The sequence below is a fragment of the Halyomorpha halys genome, unplaced genomic scaffold, assembly GCF_000696795.3.
Source record: "Halyomorpha halys isolate HHAL.00 unplaced genomic scaffold, Hhal_1.1 Scaffold421.1, whole genome shotgun sequence".
Lineage (NCBI taxonomy): Eukaryota > Metazoa > Arthropoda > Insecta > Hemiptera > Pentatomidae > Halyomorpha > Halyomorpha halys.
This window is the reverse complement of record NW_027109834.1, coordinates 1,292,110-1,317,572: the sequence shown is the minus strand read 5'-3', so window position 1 is coordinate 1,317,572 and position 25,463 is coordinate 1,292,110. Positions and strand designations below refer to the sequence as shown.

The following is a 25,463-nucleotide window of genomic DNA, read 5'->3' as shown; positions in this document are numbered from 1 at the left end:
TCAGTTTTACAATGATTTTATTAATTTCTTTTTATCACTAACATATTTACACTTGTTAATTTTTTTCATTTCTATTACATTTGCAATGTGCCAAGCAAACAAAAAAAAAAAAGAAAGAAAAAGAAAATCACCAGTGACAGTGAAAGAGCCACTATATTCACAAATAGAGACAAAATAATAAGACCAAATAAAATATAATGAATATTAAAATATAAAGGTCTCTTGGCAATTTTCACTCACCCTCGACCATGATGCATATTTATCTCACATATTCTTCCATTAGTCCCAGACAAATGACTCAACATTACCTACAAAAATAGATCTCGTATTTATGATGTGTTCAACAGACAACGATTTGAGATTGCATATTCTGGGAAAATCACTTCAAATACAGAACACACTCAGGTATTGTTATTTACAACTATTTAGTACCACAAATTTTCTTAATGTCTAATCGCAACTGATAACACATGTCTGGTGTTTCGGTATGTTCCATTCATTGTGATTTTCCTTTAGTATATGTACCAAGGATAAACACATATCCTTTATGTACATATATCCCTAGATATATATTATAGAAAATTTATTGCATGTCACTAAATTCAGTAATGGGTGGAATGCAAATTTACATCTTGTCAAGTCAAAGCAGGTTATGATTTTGGCAGCCTTAACCAATGCTCAGCTGCAAGATATACACTAATGTCAACAAAATTTATGTTTGTTTATTATAAATATATAAATTTTGATTTTATATTACATAAAAATTATTTAAATACCATAACTTAATTAAATGGCAATAAATTTTGGAACATACATTCATAAAAAACATATTCTATACATTGTAACAATTGTAAAAGTAATACAAGTTTATTATTCTTATTTTTAAAAATAGTATTTGAATGATCCAAATAAATTTAATGGTGTCATTTAACATTTCCTGTTATAATAAACAGGCATTAAAATTTGTATTGATTAGCTACATAATTAATACTTTAAATCATTTTTTATTTCATTTTCAAACATAAAATAAAATATATCATTCCATCAAAACGTTCCGAGAACCTTTCCTATATCGTATTTCTCAAATACTAGTATTATGTATCACAGTAATAACTTATAACCTAGAATGGTTCTTCAATCGAGAAGGGCTCGCATGTTATCTTACAAGTGTCAAGTTGAAATACTGCTTCTAATAGTCGCTACACAAAAATCTAAACAAAATTAAGCCACATTCTTGATGTTATATAAAAATAGTAATTTAATAATAGATATGTATTTCATATGATTTAGTCAACACTTAAATAATTCAACATTGAAAAAAACATATGAACATAATATATTTGCATGGAAATTACAGTTTATCGACTTATGTTTCTATAATATTAAAACTATTAAAAAACAATGGCACTTGGTTCTGACATTTAAGTAACTAAGAACATTTCAGAAAAGATATTCATAAATGTCAAAGTAATAAGAGAAATAGTACAAAAATCAGAGGAAATTTATTTTGGTAATTTTTTCCAATTAATTTCATTGTATATAAATGATTTACAAAAATGAAAATCAATAACTAGTATTAGTCAATGCATATACTATTACTCTCATAAATGTTACCTATACAATAAGAATAGTGTTACTAAATCATATAAAATCACTCTTTCAAATCTTTGTCAACTTTTCAATATAACATAATATTGCTGTACTCTATAAGATTTATTTTAAAGATATACATATGGTATTGTTATGTACAATTAAATAAAGTTTGGCTAAAAATCATATACATGGTTAATAAAAGGTTATTTTGTGGTATATAAATACAAATTAATAAACATTTTATTAACTTAAAAAAACAAACAACTAAACACTGAAAGTCATGAGGTACTTGGGTCTTAGCTACATAGCTTTATGGTCGCTACCATATCTTAAGTGTAATTCATGTTAGTGAAATATTCACGACTTAAAAAAAAAATTGATTTAAAACAGTTTGGTAAATAAGAAAATTTACATTTTTCAATAAATATACTTTATTTTACATCCTACGATTTTTCAAAAATTTATTCCTGGTAATATACACTTGAACTATTTAAATTTATACTATATTCATTATTCTATTGAAACTAATTAATGAATATCAGCCTGCTAAGTACGAATAAAAAATACTTAATCTAATAACAATTTAATTTGTTTATTACCCTCCTCATTCACTATAACATTTCATTTAAAATCCGAAGAATATGAAATCTGATTATAATTCATTACACTTTAAAGGCCACACTCTTTTAAGATCTTAATATAACATGGTAATATACAACAATAATTTTACAAGACAGTATAATTTTTTTATAGAAGAAATCTTCTTTAATTGACTATCTTAGTTTGTAAATCTTATCTGGTTAAATCTTAAAAGGGCTCTTCAAACTATTAATAAAATGACATCATATACACTTTACAATTAACAAAACTTTATATGAAAAATCCTAAAACTATAGGACTGACAAAAAGCTGTTACATTCAGAACAGTCACTACCTGGTTTTACAATACAGATTCGATCTGTTTGATTTCCAGTGATGAAGAAGTCGGTCCTGGTGAAGGTGCTGTTTCGATTATCTCAGGTATGTCATCCTCCCCTTCTTCATCATCCTCATCTATTGGTGTGAGGGCATCCAACAAAACTGGAGGGCCATCATCGGCAGGCACACAGCTCTTCATACAAGGTGCCATAAAAGATGAGATGGTAGATAACAGGAACAGAAATCCTGCCATATAAAATGGAATGGAATAACTTTTAGTGGCATCATAGATCATTCCAGCAAGTGGAGAACCAAAAATTGCAGCGGCACCACGGAACAGAATGAGCAAGCCGAAAGCATTTGTGAGTTTGTCCAAACCCAAAAGATCAACCAAAATAATGGAGGTGAGAGAGATATAAGCAGCTGAAAAAAAAAAAAATTAAAAATGTATAATGTTTTTTTATTACATCTTTATATGGTCCTTACACAGTCAATATGTAAAGAAGAAAATAGTGAAGAACAGCATTAGAATGAAAGTACTGGACTCAATCAATCAATATACATTCAATAATCCTGTTAGTATATATTATCACAACAATACTGCTAGTAGTATTGACTGTGTATAGTCAGTCCACTTTATAAATAAACTTTAAAATAGTTTTATTGTATAATTCTTAACAAAATACTATTTTTTACTTAATAACACTATAAATAGATAAATCCTCTAACAACATCTCTGAAAGGGACAATACGTCATCATGTCTTTACAAATTTATTTAATTTTTAAAATACAATTTTTGTTCAAAGACAATTTATTATGAGCTGAGTGACCTCCATTTTAGGCCCAACTCCTAAAAAACTCTTCTGGGATTGCTTAAATATAATGTATGGCAAGGATAGATAGAGATTCAGCCAGGCATGACAAAATGAAGGAGCAGTCACTAGCACATTATTTCTTAACATAAAATGTTTAGAATAATTTATAGTGGGAATGATGGATTTACTGCAGGATAACTGATAAGTCTTGAGAAGAAATCATGAAACTGTTAGGGACAGGCCACATTGAGGGAGACTAGCTAGGAGCCTGGAAACTAATGACTTTACCAAGTAAGTTGGAGCCTTTATAGAAGCAGCCACATAGCTCCTGTTGGTTGCCTGTGGCTATATATAGTTTGCTCAGCAATTCACTATGCAAAATATCTTTGTCAACATTAGCCAGAAACATAATTCCCTATTAAAATACTCAAAGTAATCAACTGAACTAGATTGGTTTATAAAGAATTAAAGTTCCTTTATAAAAAATTGCTGAGTTAAGAAGATAAGAGTTTTTTGAGTAAACAGAGATGACCACAATTACCTTATACATTTTACATACTAAAAAAACAGGATGTATTACTGAATTTCGATGAAGATGGATCTTGGAATCCACTAGGATCTGTCTCTTAAATACAGCAAAAATGAGAACTTCATCGTCCACGAATCACCATGTCACTAAATGAAAGAACAGATGGGTTTATTTGGTAACTAATTAACATGGTTTGTTACTACATAACCTGATGGGAAAGTGGCTGCTCTCTCCATTCTCTTGGGTTTGTTTTCTTATGTGACTGACTAGGCGATTCCCCCATATCACTAGTCTCCTAATTAATCACACCTAAGGTGGCTTATTTGAACTGAGTGAGCCATAAATAACAGTAAATATTTATTTACATATATCTAAAGTTGACCTATGAACAATTTTGAACTTGTTTTTTTCATGTACTTTCACATTAAAAATGTTTAGAAAACTACAAACCAATATTAAAATAATCATAATAGGTAAAAAGTTTTTAATTTAAATTTCAATGCATTATAGAGAAAAAGGATGACAGAAGCAAATAACTAGTCGATAATGACAAGAGTTGTAAATCTAAATAAGAAAAGCCTATCTCACTCTGTTAAATAATTGTCAAAAATAAATAAGAAATTTAAAAAGGATTTCACTTACAAATAGCTAATCCAAAGAATATTGCCATTATGACGTAGGCTGTAAATGATTTACACAATGGTGTAGCAGAGACTGCAATTGTAGCAACAACGAGACTCATATTATTGAGGAAAAGGGAGTTGACTGAAGGAAAATCAGCAATCCATCCACAGGCAACACGTCCAATAGTGTTTGTTATACCAATGATTGAAAGCAGCATAGATGCAGTTGATCGCTCGATCCCCTGGAAAAAATTTTGGAATATGAGAAATGATAAATACATAAATCATATAAACAATAAAACCATATAAGCTAACAAATTATATTTGAATTCAGAAGGGAAAAAAAAAGGACAAAGACGCTTCTTTTTTGTATCTCATTGTAGTTATTTAAATAACCAATTTTTCTCTAAACAATGTCAATAGTGATAATTTAATCACTCATTGTCAGCTGTAATAAGTACTTTTGAATGATTTTTTAATATCTAGAATCAATTAGGCAAAATCAATTACGAAATTTTAAATTTCAGTTGCTTAAGCCGTGAGCATTAAAACTAGATATGACTGACCTATTTGGGTGTGGTGTTATTGCAACTAAGGGTGGAAAACGTAACATGTTTTATGAACTTACCTCTTCTACAGCGTAGTCAACAAGGTATACAAAAGGTATGTACAATCCAGCCATTCCAAAAACATTACTTATTCCAATTAAAAGAAAAACAGGATTTTTTAGCAGCGAGAAATCCAACATTGTTGCTAGAGCAGACTTAAAAGATTCGGGAAGTGTGCAGCATGGACATAAATCCGCTAAAATAGATTGAAAATGTGAAAAAAATTATATATTTTTCATAATGTCAATACCATACTCAGTGAAATACTCACGAGGTTCAATAACTTCTCCATCAGGCCCTCTGTGGTATTTTGGCAGTGAAACAACACTCTGCCTATAACCTACAATAGATCTCTGAGACTGGTATTCAGGAAGATTGACAACCGAGCCGGAGTAGAATATGTCTTTACGGGAGAGAGGGCGGACGAGCTCCTTCCTTGCTGACATGCTCACCTTACTAGTGGCAAAGCAAACACTTTCAACATCAATCTGAAAATAAAAGCGATTATAACTAACGGGTGCTTGTTCAAGCATAATGAATGGTATTATATGGTGTCTTAAGGTGTCTACACACACTAATTGTGTATTTTATTAAGACAGACAAAGGTTAAATTTCACTTAGATGGCTCTGATCCTCAGAAAGTAGATCAAAGCCTCTTTAAGGGAAATTCACTGCGCTAGTACAAAAATATTAATTAAATATGCTTCTCAAGCATGCTGTTAAGTGTGTAATCACCTTAAGATAGAGGAGAAGACAGCAAGTAAAAATATTGAAAAGATTGAAATAGTAACCTAAAAAGAACAATAACCTAATATTTTATTCCTTTTACAAGGAGAATTGTCAATAATTCTAATTAAAAAGATGTTATATTAAATTTTTTTTTTTTTTATCAATTGTTAGAGAGCACAACAGTAACTGTTCATTTAAAGAAATCTAATATATGGTAACATGATCCTTCTAACCAGAGTGGGAATGCCATGTTTTATTTCGCAGAACCACCGCAAAATAAATATTAACAGACCTAATTGGTTTCGAATATGTCTAACTCTAAAACTCAGCTCTGGGACCCTCTTCTCAATACACTCATCTTCATAGCCTCTAAATAAAACTAACAAAACAATAAAATCAAAAGAGAAAACACATTCCATCGAGCTCTATATTTTAGAAGTTGAAAATTAAAATTAAAAATTAAACTATAATATTAATATTGATCAGATGTATAAGTACAAACAAAGTATAAAACACTTACAAAAAAAGGATAGTGATATCTATTTCTAAATTTAAAAGTATCAATACCACTTACATCTGTTTTAGACCACATATCATCAGCATTATTGTTTTTGTTGGTAGTGCCACTGACAATTGAAGCATTTGATAACCTCAGATGCATTGAGCGCCGAACATCACCATTTGAGCTAATATTCGGCCTTGACACCTTGATTGCTTGAAGGGTTGGTTTGAACCTTTCTCCTGTGCTGGGCTTCCTCAGTCTATCAAAGAATGGAACTGACCCATTTTTAGGGAGACCCTGGAATTTCCACATTGGTTTATAAATATATCAGAAGCCAGTAAAAACAATAATTATCAAATATTAGAATATAATAGCTCACTTGTACTTGAGTTGAAAATGCTGGTTGAGAAGCATTGCGAGGGAGAGATGTTTTAGATGTTTCCAGTTTTTTAAGTTCTTCTTTTTCACCAGAGTTACTATGATCTTTTATCTTCAGTTCAGTTGCACTACCTATAATAGATATTTAGGAATTATTGAAAATTAAAAAATATTCAAGTTGGATTCCTATGTATACACAAATATGAATAAAAATATTATAAAATTAAATGATCTAATTTTTTCTTTCTTCATAGGTCTTAATGTCAAGATTAATAATTAATTTGTAAATATTTTGAAAAATTATTAATGTTTAATCTTATTACATTAATTTTATTTGTAGTTTATTTTGTTTATCTTTAGAAGTTTATTTTGTTTTAGAAGAAATATATGTATTTTGTATATTGAGCAACGGTTGCTAAGTGTTTGGCATGAGTTGTCTAGCAACAGGCCGATTATTTAGATATTAGTGCATCATGCCTGTTAATTTTGATTAATATAATACTGTTCAATATGTTTGATGAATACCATTCTGGTGGCTAATTTAGTAAAAATATGACTATTGAATACATTACTGAGCTAGTACAGATGTGGGCCTAATTTGGACCACTTTTAAAAGAAACTCAGCGTCTATATCTTTGCATCTATAGCATATACTACAGTTAGAGCCAGAAATATCTTTCTCCGACATATCGGAGTAGATCATCCTTTCTTTAGAACTGTCTCTTCTCACCTCTGACCTATCAGAGTCATGACTTCAGTAAATAGTCATCATTTAATAATTTTGTTTATTCATTTTCATCATTTAGTTCGCATGTCTTCAGGGCTAAAATTAAAAAAAATATAGACAAAGTAAAGTAAGGTTAATCATTTACAACTTCCTCAATATTATTAATTTATCAGTGGATTATTAATTAAAATGTTAGTTAATACACCTCGGTTAAATAATAGATCTGTTTGGTAGTATGTATTTTCTTTCATCAGTTTCTATTCCGTACTGTTTTAGTTATTATATCTTTTTTTGTATTCCTCTTTAATCTCCATACTATTTTTCATTTATTTTGGGTTATTTCTATAGATGTCTTTTTATACCTCCACCTTTACATCTGTTTTATTTACATATCACAATGTAATGTATTTATAATAATTTTACATTAGCATTACCTGCTCTCTTTTTATTTTTGCACCAATAAAGAGCTAAAACTTGGCCATAAATAAATAGTTTAAAATTATTTTTTGTTTTTCTTGACTGCAACCCTGACCTCCCCCTTCTAATACTTTTTATACTTTCATTTAAGTTTTGACATTTTAATAATTTTCTCTAATCCTACTACTACCAAAGGAATGTAGTTAGTATAATTAAACCAAATAGAAGATGCAGCTCACAGATGAACTGCTACTACTAATGCGCCACAAAGCAGTGCGACTTCTGGAGTGTTAAGTGTCTAAAAATTTAGAGCTTACTTCAATTAATCTTTTAACAATATGGTAAAAAAATATTCAACAAGGAAACTTTGGATGTTGATTAGGAAATATTTTCTGAATAGCATATTTTTGTTTCTGAGAAAATTATTATTCTCAGCAGGATAACAAAAAACACAACATCCACAGTACTTTTCAGGATTCCTGTGCTAAAATCCTCTTTGATTTAATCATATTATATTATTTAAAACTCTAACTATAATAAACATCAATAATACAAAAAAAAAAAAAAAAAATTGGCTTCGGAGAAGCAAAAAAGTAAATTGGTGCACAGGCATGCTTTAAAGTAATGTAAACAACAATTTTTTTTATAGTTAGCTATCAATGTGTTAAATTTAATAAAAAAAAATCTGGTATATTTAAAAAAAATTCAATACACTAGTAAAAATAAAATGAATTACTTTTGAACAAAAAAGTGTTGCGATTCTAATATAACTCTGCTAAAGAGTGTCTAATTTCATTTGCAGTTTTGGGAAAGAAGTAGTTTTCAGTTGTCTTGAAAGGATGTCGCTTATTAAAAATAATTAGGTAAGTTTTTGAACCTTGGGCAAACAAAAAGAGTGAGGGTGAAATTTTTAATTATTTCATATTATAAACATGGCACCCTGAGGGTTGATCCTTATGGTATCACTCAATTTGTTCTGTTTTTTTCATTCCAATGATTAATGATTTATTTAAATTTAAGGTTTAATGGGAAAAATACTGGAACAGTTCTGTACCTTACCAACTGTGCTACTATACCCTCTATGTCATAACAATAGTAGAGGATTAGTTGAAAAGCCAGGATGGCAACAGGCCATAATATTTCTTAAATATTCTATTTAATTTATCACATTATTAATCGTAATCCATTACAGGTTTTCTTTCTTATGGATAAGTCTGAATAACCCTATATGTACTACAGTATCTAAAACCTTCAATAGAAAATTATTTAAATTAGATGAACTTTTGTTAAATGGATAAAAACCATATTTTAACGCATATGTAATAAGATTATTTTGCAGCTGTAAGGATGAATTTATTCATTAATTAAATTATACATACCAGAACTAGAACTACCAGAACTGCCACTTTGTTCAGGAATCTTTGCTTCAGTAATAGTCGGTAGGACTGCCATTGTTGGAACAGGAGTTATCGGAGTTCCTGGCACCAATTCATTTAAGTTGAAGCTTGAATGTACCTGAAATTATCATCATAATTAGTTCTCATGAATGAAGTAAAATTAAAACAAACCTTAAAAATTATATAGTAAGGATTAAATTTTACCTCAAATAATAACAATTAAATAGACAATGCAATTAAATTAATTATATGACTGAAATGGTCCTTCAATAGTATCGCAAACCTTATTTTTAAGTGATATAGCATTACTTTTTTGAAGTCCAAGTTAAGGTCTTCTTTACGTATTATAATACAATCAATACTTCATTACATGTAGTTTTAATAGGCAAAAGAAATAATATTTCAAAACAAAAATATATTTTTTACAACTTATTACAAACAATTTAAAAATATAATTATTTTAAGGAAAGTAATACTCCAAAATAAAGATCAATTCATTTTAAGTAGACTTTTCTTGAATCACACTTCCAAATAAACTGTCACTTTTAAAATCTGGAAAATAAAACAAAAAAAAAAAAAAATTCAAGTTCATGGAAACTAGCTTTTAACCCTATATAAGTGTAAGGCCAGTGTCTAAGAGATCAAAATCTGATTTGGTTTGTGAATTAACGATTTTTGAAAACAAAAAACAAGTTGTACACTAAATTGTTTTATTTATTTTTAAAAGTTGTTTTTGGCATTATTAAGTAATAGGACTAGATGGCTTTGTGCGATGGACTTCCAGTAATCTAAATAATTACTTTGCCACTTTTTCATGAAGTCAAATCCAAGTTGATTATCAGCAATAATAAACAAATAACATTGAGAAATAACATATTTATTCACCAAATCTTCATACAACAAAGTATATACAAAATTTTAAGAATCAAAACTTAATCTTATTAAGAAAATAAGATTAATTTTTTGATTATAATATAAAATGTCTTAAAACATGAACGTTTTTAATAATAAGAAGTGGAAATGTAAATGCAACTTGCATAGATATGTTATGCATAGAAAAACTATTATAGTAGAACATCTATTAATAAAGAAAATTTTAACTGAAAATATGAGGTTTTGTGAAATAACTACCAGTTACACCATTTACTAAAATTTAATGAATGCCATAGGGAACCATTAAAAAAATGTCGAGTAAGAGGGACTGAGAAAAAGCAACTATGATCTGAGAAAAATACTATGATGTTTTATCAAGACATTTCATTTATCTTTATAACAATTTTCTTTTTTTATTCAAAAGCATTCATTCTAGTTAAGAGTTCCAAATCATAGAGGTTAATTTCGTAATGCAGTCACATGTAAGGGTACTATAACCAATAGATTTATACTGTAAATAAATTAATGCAAATTCATGCAATCAACATTTTCTTTTCATTTCATTTCTTTCAATGCATAGGCTAATCAATTATAATTTTAAAATACTAGGTTGTAAGAATCATATATTTATAAAATCTACAAAAAGCGTAAGTATAGCTGAATCACTTTAAACTAAAAGGAGCTTTGTAAATGCTTGGTGAAAATTAACTTTCAGAGGTGATCCTTAATTTCAAAGTACCTATACACTTAATTTCGAGTGAATTAAAAACTTGTCTTTTGAAGTATCTTTCCTCATTTTAAAGAGAATAATTTTTACGTTTGAAAACTATAAGACCCTTTTTAGCATGAAATTATTTAATTGCATTTTATGTCAATTATTCTTTTTAAAAGAAATGTTATTTGCAAAATCATAAATAACAATTGTCAATGGAGATTGTATTAAATATTTTCTATTTGATTAAAAATCACCATTTTAACAGAAAAATAACTGAGATAATTTTTGCTATTTTTAACTTTAATCAAGAATTTTAAAGTAGATAACTATTATTACTTCGAATTTTATTTCTGCTTCTGGAAGGTGGCAAGCCAGGAGAATAAACCTTTAAATAAATATAATTAGTATTAGAGACCTTAAGGAAGGGATAAAGTTTATAAAAATAAAATAATTATCAAACAGAAGCCTATTAAATTTCCGTTCTTCCCAAATAAACAAAAACAAAATTACTATTTCATGATTACCCCAGGATCAATGTTGATAGGCATTTTCATTCTTTTCTCCATAGAGCCATCTGGTAGTTGGACGATGAAATATGATCCACCAATGGAGCCTCTTTCCATTTGAAATCGTTTTTCATCGGCCATTCTCTGGAGTAAAGGTTTGCAAGATGGACTATCTTTTGGAAATTCTAAAGGACGCATCAGAGCACCAAAAACCTGAAAAATGTTTATTTTTGTTTCTAAATGATAAATTAAAAACATTATTATAACCAATGTTTTATATAGCCATTATTTAGTAAATTGATTTACTAAATTTCTAACAATTCAAAATATGATACTTTAAAATTTAATATTATATTTGTAATATAATAAAGGATATCTTAATTTAGTATTCCTGTTAATTTGAAACAGTAATATTAAATAAAAAATCAGTTAGTTTAGTAGTTAAAAAACATTCTGAGTTTATTGAAGGTTAAAGTTTTGAGAAGATTTTTGTAACAAAACTTGGAAAGTATTAGAAAAAAAAATTTTGTGTTTAAAAAAATTACCACATAATAAATAGTACTGTATCTCAAGCCTATCTAAAAGTTTTTCCATTTTGAATCTTATCCCCAAAAAAGATTTAAGATAAGAGTTTAGGGAAAGAATTGAAATAATATTAAAATTAATAAGGAAAGGAATTTTTTTAAGGTACAAAATTATTACATATGAACAAAAAGTATGTGTGAGGAAAATATTTCACATGAAACTTAAGTAAGTATTATTGAAAATGAATTTATGAATCGGTTTGAAATTGCTTTGATTTAAAATAATTTTTTAAACATGTTCATTGGAAACCTTAATTTTTTTTAATGAAGTAAATATCAACAACTTATCTATTATGTCAACAATTTGTTAAAATGGACACTCACAGCGCAGTTTAGAATAAGTCCTGCCAATATAAGATTTGCTCCTTTCCAGTCGTAGTATTCAAGAAGTAAAGTGGCAAAGGGTGCAAAAGCGAACGTTCCAAAACCAGAGCCACACACAGCAATACCTGTGGCCAATGATCTTTTTGTCTCAAAGTAATAGCCGACACAGACCACAGCTGGCAGGTAAATCAGGCCAAATCCGATACCTAGAAAAAGAAGGAAAAAAAAAAACAAAACATTAATTATTCAAAGGGAATTTAATTGAAATAAATATCTAATAATCATTATAAATAATGTTCCATATAATATGTTTTTTAAACAACATAGTGAGTCAGAAAGCAAACTTCTACTTTGTAATATATTTTTTAGTCTTCTATTATTATGAAAGTTTAAACATTTAATTGATTTCATCAAAAACAATTTAATTTTTGTTATTATCAACAACATATTAATAACAAGTTATTTCGTTTAATCAGTTGTAAATTGTTAATTATAGCATTGATTTGATATGACATTGAACCACACTGAATTTAGGATGGAAAAATGTTTTAGTTATCGGGAAAGGGTGGTAACATATTTTGTTTCTAAAATCATAGTTATGTCATCAATTTATGTTTTACTCTAAAAAATCAAACAGAAAACTGATCTGATGCTCAACATATAGATTAATTTCATTTTTCTATACCTGAAAAATTTCTAAAACAGAACAGAAAATTTATTATTATTTTTTTTTTTTTTTATCATAAAACAAAATAATAAGCAACGAACTTATGCATTATACTTTCTACACTACTATTTTTATTTTAAATGACCTATTTAGAATAATAAATTCAATAAATTTATAATTTTGAGGCAAAAAATATCATTTAAAAAAATGATTAATGGTTCATACTGGTTTTGTTTTCATCAGCTAATTTAAAATAAATGAATAAAATATTATTATATATTATATAACATGTTTTAGATATTTACTCACCTCCCATAATACCATATGTTATCATAAGCATGTTAACGTCCGGGGAGAAGGTACTGAGAACAAAAGCTGCACAACCAATGATACTCCCAGAGATGCATACTGTCCGGCATCCAAATTTATTAGTGAGCGCGCTAACAAGCGGACCTGTAGGAAAAGAAAACTTCAAGAGCTTATGCAACAGTCACTCTCAGGCTTAGACTAATATTATAAATAATACTTGATAGTATCTTATAAACTCATAAATTGCAGGCAGGCAATAGTAATGGAATTTGATTCATGAACATTCAAATATAAAATAAAATTGATACAACACCCAAGTGGTATAAGAATACAATTACTTATTTATAGAAATATGTTATCCGATAACACAAAGGAAATATGTTCATGAAAATATTTAAGAATAGTGTCACATATGTCAAAATAAAAAATACAAAATCATTGTAACTGAAATATTAAAAATAAAATAAAAACATATCCACAGTACAAATGTGTATATATAGAAATGCACAAAGTGTCAGAAGCTTAAGCAAAATCCCAGGAATTGATTTTACAATGAATCCCCAAAAAAAGTAATTTTGTAATAAATCAATAATAGAGGATCTGATAGCTGAACACCTTAGAATAAGAGTCTGAAAGTCCAAGTGCTTGGATCAGAACACTGTGTCAATATTAATTTTGTGAAAGCCCCGAGAAATGAATAATGACCTTTTCAATATGGGGCTGCATAGGTCCTCACAGGAGGACTTGAGCCAAAATCACAAAACAATATAATAAAATATATACCAATGGGATGCAATGGAGTTACTTCCTCAGTTTAATTGGAGAGAAAAATTGGTTTGTATATAAATAAAATTAGATCATAATAATAGAAAATTTCACAGTCCGTGAAACTGACAGAGTGATCAGACCACAAATTTTTATATGTTGGCTAATTTGTTTTTGTAATTTGTAATTTGAGTTTATAGATAATAAATGATAAAATATATTACAAGTCACTAAAAAATAAACAATTTCGAAAAATGACTATAAATGTATAACTGCCAATATATTATTAGGACTTTATTTGGAGAAAAGATTACAGGGATGAGAAGACCAGGGAGGTGCAGTGAGATAAGAAGCAAATAGTACTACATGTAAGGTACATTATACTACTCTCAAGTATGGAGGATGACATTGCAACCCGAGTAATAGTATTTAATCGGTATTATCTATAAGAGCTAAAGATATAAAAATTTATAAAACCAACAAACATGGGGATACAAAAAAGTAAAGTATTATTATTATGTTACAGATCCACTACTTCATGTTTTGAAATTCTTCTCGCTAATCTTTAAAGCATCACATAATCTGACCAATTAACAGACTGAACAAAATAGAATTTTATAGATAGAATATAGAATAGAATTTTACCTATATAGAAAATAAAAAAAAAATAGAGGTTACAAGCATAAATATATATTTTTTTTTTTAAGATTTTTTTTTTATATAAACCGTTGGATTTCTTCATATTTCATTTTTCCACACTTTTTTATTATTTCCACTTATATAAAATAAGTACCACAGATTTTCCATATCTCATCTTATTTTAAATTATATAATAAACAGAGTACCATAATTATTCTGACCAGGAAAATCATAATGTGGTGATGAGAATTAGTGTCTTAATGATAAGTAGTATGTATAATGATATCTTCAAAGTGATTTTTTTTTTAAATTCTCTAGAAAGCCCTAACTCAGATAAGAACACAAGTCAGACTTCAAATACATAAATATTTTATGTAGCGAGTGCTCGGTTTTCCGATTCAAGTCCTGAATAATACAGATTAAGATCATTAAACGGAAATTTTTTTTGGCCATTCAAAATAAGTAATTTATTTCAGAAGCCATTGTGATTAACTCCATACTCTAATGTAAATTGTTTCAACAACGCAATTATTAATTATTGAATTATTTGTTCCGTCCGTGCATCAACGCTCTTTTTTTAAAAACAGCCGAAGGTGCTTTCCTCCTCTCAACGATATTGGTAACAAAATCGCATCGGCAAACAGAAAAAAAAGAAGCGCAATGCAAACTGAAGTTAGTATTACAGTGAGTGATCTCGCTCCATGAATGTTACTGTATACTTCACCAATATTACATGGACTAAATATTTTCTTGGTCTTTACAACATTATTCCCAGATTGTTTTTAAAGAAATAAATATTAATAAACCCGTTATAATCAAGAAGAGTGAAACTAATAACAATGTGGATGAGGAAAACAGTGATGGTTCATCAATACGATTTATCAACAGAAAGTCTGGTCCAAGAAGACGTTTATCGTTTTCCTTTGATTCATCTAATTGCAACAGTACAAATTTCCCAACAAACACATTGATGGGGAGGAAAAGAAGTCGTAATCCTGATAAATGGACTCGAAATTTACAAAAGCATAACAGAACGAAAGGTTTGGTATACAGGAATAGGGGAGGAAAAATAATACCTGCAAAACATTTGTCGATATAATATGCAGATGCATACAAAAACGGTAACATTACTGACGATTATTTTTTGGCTATTCTTTCTTATTAATTTTATAGACCGTTAGATGAAAGATATATCTGTATTTATGTATTCTACATTATATATTTGAATTAATATTATAACAGGAATTTTAGAAAACAATATACAGTACTTCATCGCGTTTCTCAACTTTTTGTTTCATGGAGTTAATCGATGCGTGCACTGAACGGCTCATTTATTAATAATATTTGTTATTAGGGAGCAGTGTGGCTATAATAAGGCAATGTGCTACTAACTCCAAGGACCCAGGTCTGAATTCGGATGTGAAAGATAGTTATTTATTTTGTAACTGTAGTCGTGAGTCAACCCTGTGGGTTCGTGAGCCTTCGGGGTCCACTCAGCCTCATAAAGTGGGTACCCTTAGTACGAGAAAAATCAAGAGGTCAAGCATAATTCTGACCGAGTCACCTCCTTACAAAACCGTTGGTCTAGTGACAATACTTCCTTACAAATCACTGTACCCCTAATCCTTCATGGGTTGCAGCAGTAAAGATTCTATAATATGAAGTCAGTAATATTTTAAAATATTTTCTGAATGAACAAAATTTTGTGTTGCTAAATTTTGTAAACTACGTAGGACTCTAATATGTAATGAAAGTTGTATAAAAATAAATAGAGTAAATTAAATTAAAATAAATACAAGATAAAAAGAATAAAATATAAATAATAAATATAGCAATAAATAATCAGAATAATTATGAGTGGTTGAATAATTAATTAAGAAAAAATGATGCATTTATTTATAAATTTCTCACATCCATAGATATTAAATTGCACAAAATAAACAAAAATAATATTGAGCTGCTTTGATATGTTTGTAACCAATATTGAGCTAAAAGGATTCTCGTGTACGTCACACAAGACGCCGTCATCAAGGGCTCTTAATAAGGGCAGGCCGCAGGGACCAAATATTAGGACACGTGGACCTTAATAGTAAGTGGCCTAAGCGGTAAGCGGCTAAACTTCAAGGGCATACATTTGCTATAGCCTCAAACACATTTTTACATTAATTTTATCTTATTAATATTGAATTGATTATTATAAACAATAAATACTAGATAACACGATAGAATTTCGAGATCGAGGAAGAACTTATGGAATAGCCACGTAAGATAGATATTATAAAAAATAATAAAGAAGGATTTATTTCGATACAATAAAATTATATTTATGAATATCTTATATGGTAACGAACGTGCAGCATTGGTCTCAACTGATGGTCCGCTAGAGACCAGGTATATCGTAAAGCAAGTAACGATATAGAAATAGGTGAACTTATCTCATTTTTTGTTTTAAGCCCTGATGAAGGTCTGAAATTCAGGCCAAAACGTCGACACAAATAAATAAGTTTCACTTATTTGCGTATGGTTACAGATCGCACACCATCTTCTCCTCATACTGAATCTACGGTCCACTATACCTCATCAAAAATAAAATATACGTTTATGTAATTATAACGTAATTAATATAATTTATTTACAAAGGAGAGGGGGTGTTCACCGACAAGGGTCTCAGGTCACACAAACATGTATAAATAACATTCATTAAAAATGAATTTAGGGTCTTAGAGTGTCTATAAATCCCAAATCCTCCAGCAGCACCCAGAAGAAGGGACCCGAAAGTTTGAGGCATGCTACTACGGGAGTCTTCAACCTTTTTGTTCCTGTGGATACGTTTATGGGTTGTCTGTCAGATGGCTGGCACCAATGCAATGTTATTATTTTCATTTTTAAGTTTTAATTAAAAAAAACTCCTAATAAATGGACCTTAAGCGACAGTAGCTTCACTGTAGTGACAGATATTGATGTTTAATACGCTCGATATTGCAACTGTATAATCATGACAGTAAATGTTATCGTGAAGGCAACCGTCGTACAGTTAACACCACGGCAGTTACTGTCGAGGCTGTAGACTGACAACTCGTAAATAAATTATAACGTAACGTAAAACTGTCGTAACATGTTCTGACACCTATTAATATAACAATAGTAAATGTTTTCATGACAGTAACTTCACTGCCGCAATATGTACTGTCAGCTATCAACAGCTGGCATGTCAGTAAATGTAATCATGACTGTCTGATAATTTTTATCGAGTAATTTTTAAAATAACAATTCTTCCATGACAGAAATCCATTGATTTTAAAAATATAAATTATGCAGTAATGGTTTTTGTGAAATTTATTGAAAATAATAACTGTTTGAACTCTGATGGTATAGTATAGGAATAATATTATAAATAGATAATAATAATAGTTTACGTAGAACAAGTGATAACAGGCGGGCAGTAGTGGCAATAGCTGGGCGCAGGGTAGTGGACCTTTGGCCTACTCTAATCACAATGACGATTGTACTGATTTTTTATTTTGTGGCAAAAAATTTTTTAGTTTTATTTTTGATTAAAATAATGTATAATTGTAGGGTAAATTCATATTTTATTAATATCTATTATATCTTACCTTGTTTTATTATAAATTGCATTTATTTTTCACAATTATGAAATCCATCACACAACGAGTTTCAAAATGGACCTAAAGCAATTGGAAACTCCTGTTTCTGTATAAAATTTTATTTTGTCCGTAGTAAACCGAATTTTATTTAACGTATTTACGTGAAACTACGTCCTGAAGTAACAAAAAGTAAATATCAGCCACTCACACTATCCACTCATCACGGTAAAAGGAAAGGTTTATGACCTATAAAAGTAATAAACTCATAAAGTTAGGAGGGCATATGACGAAAATCAATCCGTCAAATTGAAAGTCTGTGTCTTTACTGCATGGCACTAAAATTAAAAAACAAAGTATTATCAGCCGGGTCATGCGAGCTATAAAGGTTTTAAGAGGATGAGAATGAAATCAGAGAATACGCTTCTTCTAAACGAAATGTTTTTATTTATTAAATACTTTTATCAAAGTACGCCAGATGACCGTACTGTTATGGCTTCTAAAGGGTGAACTGGAACAAAGTATAAATGATTCAAAAAATGGTACCAGTTGTATCTGAAGTCATAAAATTATCATTTGGGTTATTCTCACTGCTATCAAGGGCAATGGTGGGGAATTTGTATACCTTACCGTAACCTAACTTAGTTTGTTTACAAGAATAGTGTTTCCACTTAGCAAACAAGTCAAGCAAAAGGTCTGCAATGTTTTTCATGGCAGAGAAGCCTAACAACTTCAATGTTTCACTCTAACCACATAATAGTTATTTCCAATAATTTTTATGGTTACTATTTTTTTACATTGTGTATTTTATTTCCCATTGATATACAAATTCTCCTTAGTCTTAGCAGGCAAAAGTGTACGAATAAGTATTTTTTGCCTCCACAGTTTTTCGACTGTGATGCCACCGATTGAATGAGCGATGTAATAAATATTATTTTAAAATGAAATGTAGGGAAAATTTCTCGATGTAAAGAAACATGTTCTCAGTTTAACATTGTTATATTATAAAAAAAATTTAGTTTACCAATCTATTTCATTTTCCCCCGTATGTTTTCCACATTTATCCTTTTACAGAATACTTTGAATATGAGAACTAAAGACCATTTATTAATTTAATCTAATTGACCAAGGAATTATGTTCCATGGAGGTCGAAACAAAATTAAGAATTAGGTAAGAGATAATGTAATCGAAAATCTCTGATCATTACCTACACATTATACCCCCTAAATTATAGGGGAAGCATAACTAAAATTACTTTCCCTCAAATTATGTATTAAAATCACCAATTATATTTTGGGTCACAATTACCCCAGTTCACCGTATAATAATTTTACAGAACCACTAATTATTTTTTAAATTAATTTATTTCAAAATTAAATCTAAATTACTATATTTACCAAATAATTCGGAAAAGTTAAACAATAAAGTATTATAATAAAATAATTTAATTTCTATTGGTGTTGGAAAAACGAATTTCCTTTCTTTCTGATCATAAAAATAATGTAACCATTTGCTAGATATGAAAGTAATCATTAGTCACGGAAACATATTTACGTAATCATAAATACAATATCTCAAATAAACCTAGTAGAGTCCAATTTGGTACCATGGTATGTTTTAAGGTCTTTTTTAATACAATACAAATTAAAGTTAATCGGTTGAGAATTCTTGGTATGAATGATTTACATAATTCTTAAGCTACATAGCTGGGATCATATATCAGAGATATGCGAAAATTCTGTGATGAATAAGATGGAGTTTTCGGTTTCGGCACACTAATAAAAATCATCAGACCAGCCAAAATCATCAAATCTTATTTTTGGTAGTAAACCTGTGTACTCAGTGGGTAAAGATTCAAGGGGTTAGAACGAGATAATAGGAATGTGTTAGGCGACATTAATGGTATTCATGATGTTTTAAACGTAAAAAGTTTTAACATGCCAAATGTTATAAGTTTAGGATTGTAAGGAGCCCAATTTAAAGACCATATTTTATGTTAAATGCAGAGGAGCTCCTAGCGAAATATTTGGGAAACCTTTTAACCTTTCTTATCAAAACCTTCCATAAATTCATAATTTTTATCCATTACTTTATTAGTTTTAAAAACACAAACTACCAGCTACTGACCTATCAAAACGACAGGAGATAAAATGGTGTGGCGCTCAGCTGGTATGTTGCGTGACGCCATTCTCCATTTAGCAGACTCTCAACCATGTTAAATGTTATATCGTTTTAACATGCTAAATGAAGGAAATAATTTCTCCATTCAACACAACTTTTCCCATTTAACATGTTAAACTAAAGATCAGATGGTCAGATCTCAACCGGATGTTGTACTACCTGTCATCTTTAAAGATGTTCTCTTACAAAATAGTTTTGGAAATAACTACCTTTTTTTTAAAACTATAATTCACTAATTTACAGAGGTAAAGGATAAAAATAAAGTGGAAAGTGGAGTGCGCAAGAAACGATACAGAAGTTATATAAGAAATTTAGATTAGAAGAATTGTATTAGAGGAAATTTTCAAAATAAAATAAATATGGCGTCTTGCTAACTATATCCTACACAAAGCTAAAGTTTAAATATCAGAATTGATACATACCAGCTGAGAGGTACATCCCAGAGAGAAGGGAACCGACCCAAGCTATCTTGCCCTTTCCCTCGCCGTAGTAGTTGACGAACTCCCCGAGGAAGACGCCGAAGGTGTAGGCGATGCCGTCGACGATCATATTACACATGAAGGAGGCGATGACGATGACCCAGCCGTACCCACCGTCCGGAGGCGGGGGGATGTCGTGGACCTCGCAGTAGCTGAGTCCGTCAGCGTCCTCGCCCGGGCTAACATCATCCTCCGTCAATCGCCCGTCTTCACCGCCGCCGCGGTCCGACCCCTCGCTCTCAGTCTGAAATAAAATATCAAGTTAATATAGTAATCATAATAAAAACCAAGAGATATACAAATAGTGGTCTACATTAACATCAACATGCTGTAAGGTAAGAAAGGAAAAGGAATAAAGAAAAAAGATTATATAAAAGTATGTTGAAAATGAAGGATTTTTTAAATGAAGCATTTCTATTCTATCGAGAGGGTATACAAGTTTGTACCATGGTATATTTGATAATTGGTTGACAAAGAAACAGAGTAAACGAATATGGGAGGGATTGGAATTCTCTAGGGATTGGAAAAGAAAGACAGATAGGTGGTACTTTTGTCAGAAAATCAGGTATAGCTACTTAGACCCTGCATACCAACTGCAGAGATGGGAACGCCAAAGATGATTCTACTTTTGGACAAGTAGAATCATCCTACCTGTTCCTATCTGCTTCACTATTCAACATTTCGGCCTTCTCTAACATGCTAATAATAAAACTGTTTATAAGTTTATTCAGTGTTTTCCCTTCTTACGTTTTATGATAGCCGTATTCAAGGTAGCTAAGTCAATGTAGGTAAAAATAAGGGAGGAGAGTAAGAGCTGACGTGTCTTAAGATAAATAGAGTCAGAAATTGTAATCCGAAGAAAGTATTTGATAGAGAAGATAGGATGTGAAACGGAAAAGTTGTAAATAGGCGAAAGTGGAGATAGGCAGAATCATCATTTTCAAGAGCAACCAGGCTACAGCTGACTAGTCTAGAGGGAACCAGTATGTCATCAGTGGAATAACTAATGAAAAAGAAATTTCAAATGAAGATTCACTATAGGACGAAAGGGAGACTAGATTTACACATTTTATATTGAACAAACTCTGGATACTTAAATATTTTTTATAACAATAAATAAAAGTATGATTTGGTTAATGAGCCGATGTTTTCAATAGATTTTAGACTCACTGGACCCATGGAAGATGTAAAGTGACTTTTACATCTCACAGGCCAGGAGTCGAAGGGTCCTTGGCCGATACAATTTCAAGTTCTTGAATAAATGTATATATTTTCCCGCCCCTCGTCATTACATTTGGAAAGGGTAATATGTTGCGACAGTTCACTGTTAAGGTGTATAAATATGACAATTAACGTAACTGTCAGTCCGCTGACATTACTTTTGCTATAAACTTTCACTACTGTAGCTGTTACAAATACTATCATTAATGTATCTAACAAACAGTTACACTGCGAATTCTTCTGCATTAACTGGAATTGTACGATGTTAATATGACAGTGGCTTCACTGACATAACTTATACTATCAACTGTCACTCCAGATCTAGTGACACAGTACACGACACTGATTTTCAAAGAGTGGGTAATGTAATGGGTATTTGTCGGGTAAAACGGATATTTTTTGATCTGGAGAATTGGCAGTACTGATGGTTTCTGAAATAACCGATTCCGAATAAGCTAACAACGCATTGTTTAAGGAATTCGATTTAGTTTTTAATTAAATTTTGACCCTTATTTGATGACTTAACTCTTCAAAATTATTTGTTTATTACACAGTCAATGGGGACCCAGAGGTGATCAACAGAAGAGGAGAACCTTTCCTCATCGGGTTCCAGGGGTAGAGGTAAGTTTACACCAAGTTACATGCAGCTGAGTTATTACAACAAAGACTATTATTAGAGGAAATATAAAAACTAATAAGAAGGTAAGAATTGAACAAACAAATATAATTCGTCTGACTTTGTAACACCAGCAATATGTAATATACAAGACTAAATATTACAGTTAGATGTAACCTTTGGCAGTGTACAAAGTGTAGCATGACGAGGTAAGATTGAAAAGAAGGTCACAAGTTTTGGCACGAGATGCAGGCTCCTGCTCAGCTTCTAGCGGTGGCAATTTATCTTCGCTTAAATATACATCTGACATTGAATGTTGAAAGAAATATAGAGGTCATGTATAAAATTAATGTTGTAAGGAAATATTTTCGTGTACACTGAGAAGAAAATATTTTGTAAAAGAATGAACAATCTTCGCTTATGTTCCATAGCTCCATAAAAAAAAAAAATTATGGACCACTCGAGGACTTATGGAATAGCCACGTAAGATAGATATTATAAAAAATAATAAAGAAGGAGATGTTTTGATACAATAAAATTATATTTATGAATATCTTATATGGTAACGAACGTGTAAAGCATTGGTCTCAACTGATGGTCCGCTAGAGGCGAGGTCAGTGACGATAAACAAATAGGTGAACTTATCTAAATTTTTGTTTTCAGTCCCGTTGAAGGTCTGCAATTCAGGTCGAAACGTCGACACAAATATATAAGTTTCACTTATTTGTGTATGATTACAGGCCCTACCCCATCTTCTCCTCATACTGAATCTACGGTTCACTATAAATACCTCATCAAAAATAAAATATACGTTTATCTAATTATAACGTAATTAATATAATTTATTTACAAAGGAGAGGGGATGTTCACCGACAAGGCTCTCGGGTCACACAAAAATGTATAAATGACATTCATTAAGAATGAATTTATGGTCTTAGAGTGTCTATACTTCCAAAATCACTCTGGAGAGATCTCAAAAGAATCCTCGAAGTCAGAAATAATTATAAAGGCATCCAATAAAATGATTGTGCAGACAATATGTTCCTAGAGAAATGCCTAAAATTTTTTTTTTTTTTATTATTATTTTCATAGGAACAAAACCTATTGTTATATTTGTTTCTTTGTATTATTATTATTTTTGGTTAACGAGGTATAACAGATTGAACGGCGAAAATATGATCAACTTAAAATGGCAACCCACAAGGCAGGAAAACGAGACCTCTTTTGGGCAGGAGGTGCATCCACTATAGATAACCTGGTAGTAGCAGGAAGCTTCGAACGTCAAGTTGAGATTAGGGCTATGCTTGAATCATTTTCAAAGTTCAATGAATTCATGTTTTCATTATAATTACCTTTTTTTGGTAGCTACAGGTGTGCGAAGGGCACAAGAATAATATAAAATTATTTCTATCTGTATCCACTTATATTCCATATACATCTTGTAGCATTATACCCAATTATTTTGGAGCTAAGGTTTAGGATTTAAGATGTACACAAGCTTTATTTACAATATTTCAATAAATTTTTAATTAAGTCCTCCAGAAGGCTAAGGACAAAAGGTAATTTTTCGTAGAATCACATAATCACAAAGGCTAAAAAGATTTCTCTCCTCCTTTTTTTATATCTCACATCGTACAATAAACATCAAACAAAGCAATTCGATCTGAATAGTATGGGGTTTGTGATTTAGGCGGAAAACCCATCGAAGAGTAGTAAATAAAAATGTGGAATTTCAAGGGATTAGCTGAGTCGATGTTTACTTCTAGATCTAAATTTTGCCAGGAACAAAAGAATTCGTTTGTATATTGTTAAAAATAGAAGCAGATCCTACCAAATCGGTACAAGCCATGGGTATTTCTGTATCAGTATCAGTGTTCCCCTGAGGCTGGCCTCTAGCCCGCTGGCCAGGAGAAGTGGGATTTCTCAATATTGAGAAAGAGGATTGCAAAAATATAAATGGCTACGAATTTCCGTCAAGATTAGAAAATATACATTAGAAACTAGCACATTATATGTATATGGTATAGCCGTATCTAGTTTATTTTTCTAGAGTTCTACACTTCCCATTCACTACAAAAAAATATTATACACTATGATAATCAAATCAATTTGGACATATGGAACTGAGCTCTGGGGCTCTTCCAAACCACCAAATTCCTCCCCTATCCAATTCTTACAATCCAAAATCCTACGTAAAATCCTTAATGCTCCTTATTAGGTTACAAATAAACTCATACACAAAGACCTTAACATCCTATTCGTTGCAGATTTGGCCCAAAACAGATATGCGTCTTTTCATTCCAAACTCCTTACCCATCCTAACCCATTAGTTCTTAATCTCTCATTCTTTACAATCCCTGATAATCCTCCGATGCGTCTGAAAAGAAGATAGCCACAGGACTTTCTAATTTAAATTAATGTTTGAAGTACCAGGTTCCTTTCCAAGATTTTCTAGTGTAAATGAAATATTCCACATATTTGCTTATTGTATTTATTATTTGTACAGTTATAAATTACATAAATAAAAATAAAATTTTTCTAGAAATTTTTTGGAAATAAAGAGGTTTATCGATAAGAGTCGCTATGCCCCAGTGAAACACATTAAAGAAATGTATGATTTTCATCCAAGAATGCTCAGACATCATTGAAAAAGTATCTTTAGAAAAAAAACTAAAAATTCCAATATTGCATTGAGAATCATATGCGCTTTTGGAAGAATTTTGGAAAGATGAAAAACATTTCCA

At 30.3% G+C, this 25,463-nt stretch overlaps 1 protein-coding gene and 1 long non-coding RNA gene across 8 annotated transcripts in view; one reads left to right on the top strand and one right to left on the bottom strand.

Moving 5' to 3' along the window:
• LOC106682525 (monocarboxylate transporter 9) overlaps window positions 1-25,463 on the bottom strand; it is a 252,106-nt gene continuing 226,643 nt past the window's right edge. For all 7 annotated transcript variants that reach the window (XM_067047997.1, XM_014423434.2, XM_014423430.2 and 4 more), the window contains 11 exons: window positions 20,826-21,126; window positions 13,216-13,359; window positions 12,240-12,445; window positions 11,350-11,544; window positions 9,220-9,355; window positions 6,698-6,828; window positions 6,391-6,615; window positions 5,359-5,575; window positions 5,108-5,283; window positions 4,499-4,721; window positions 1-2,934 (listed from right to left, as the gene is read on the bottom strand). In XM_067047997.1, the coding sequence (XP_066904098.1) occupies window positions 2,534-2,934; window positions 4,499-4,721; window positions 5,108-5,283; window positions 5,359-5,575; window positions 6,391-6,615; window positions 6,698-6,828; window positions 9,220-9,355; window positions 11,350-11,544; window positions 12,240-12,445; window positions 13,216-13,359; window positions 20,826-21,126 (2,355 nt within the window). In that variant the 3' untranslated portion in view covers window positions 1-2,533. The remainder of the gene's footprint in view (window positions 2,935-4,498; window positions 4,722-5,107; window positions 5,284-5,358; window positions 5,576-6,390; window positions 6,616-6,697; window positions 6,829-9,219; window positions 9,356-11,349; window positions 11,545-12,239; window positions 12,446-13,215; window positions 13,360-20,825; window positions 21,127-25,463) is intronic.
• LOC136795903 (uncharacterized) lies at window positions 1,375-3,170 on the top strand. Its single transcript, XR_010843618.1, has 2 exons — window positions 1,375-1,510; window positions 2,567-3,170. It is a non-coding gene; the product is annotated as an uncharacterized lncRNA (long non-coding RNA).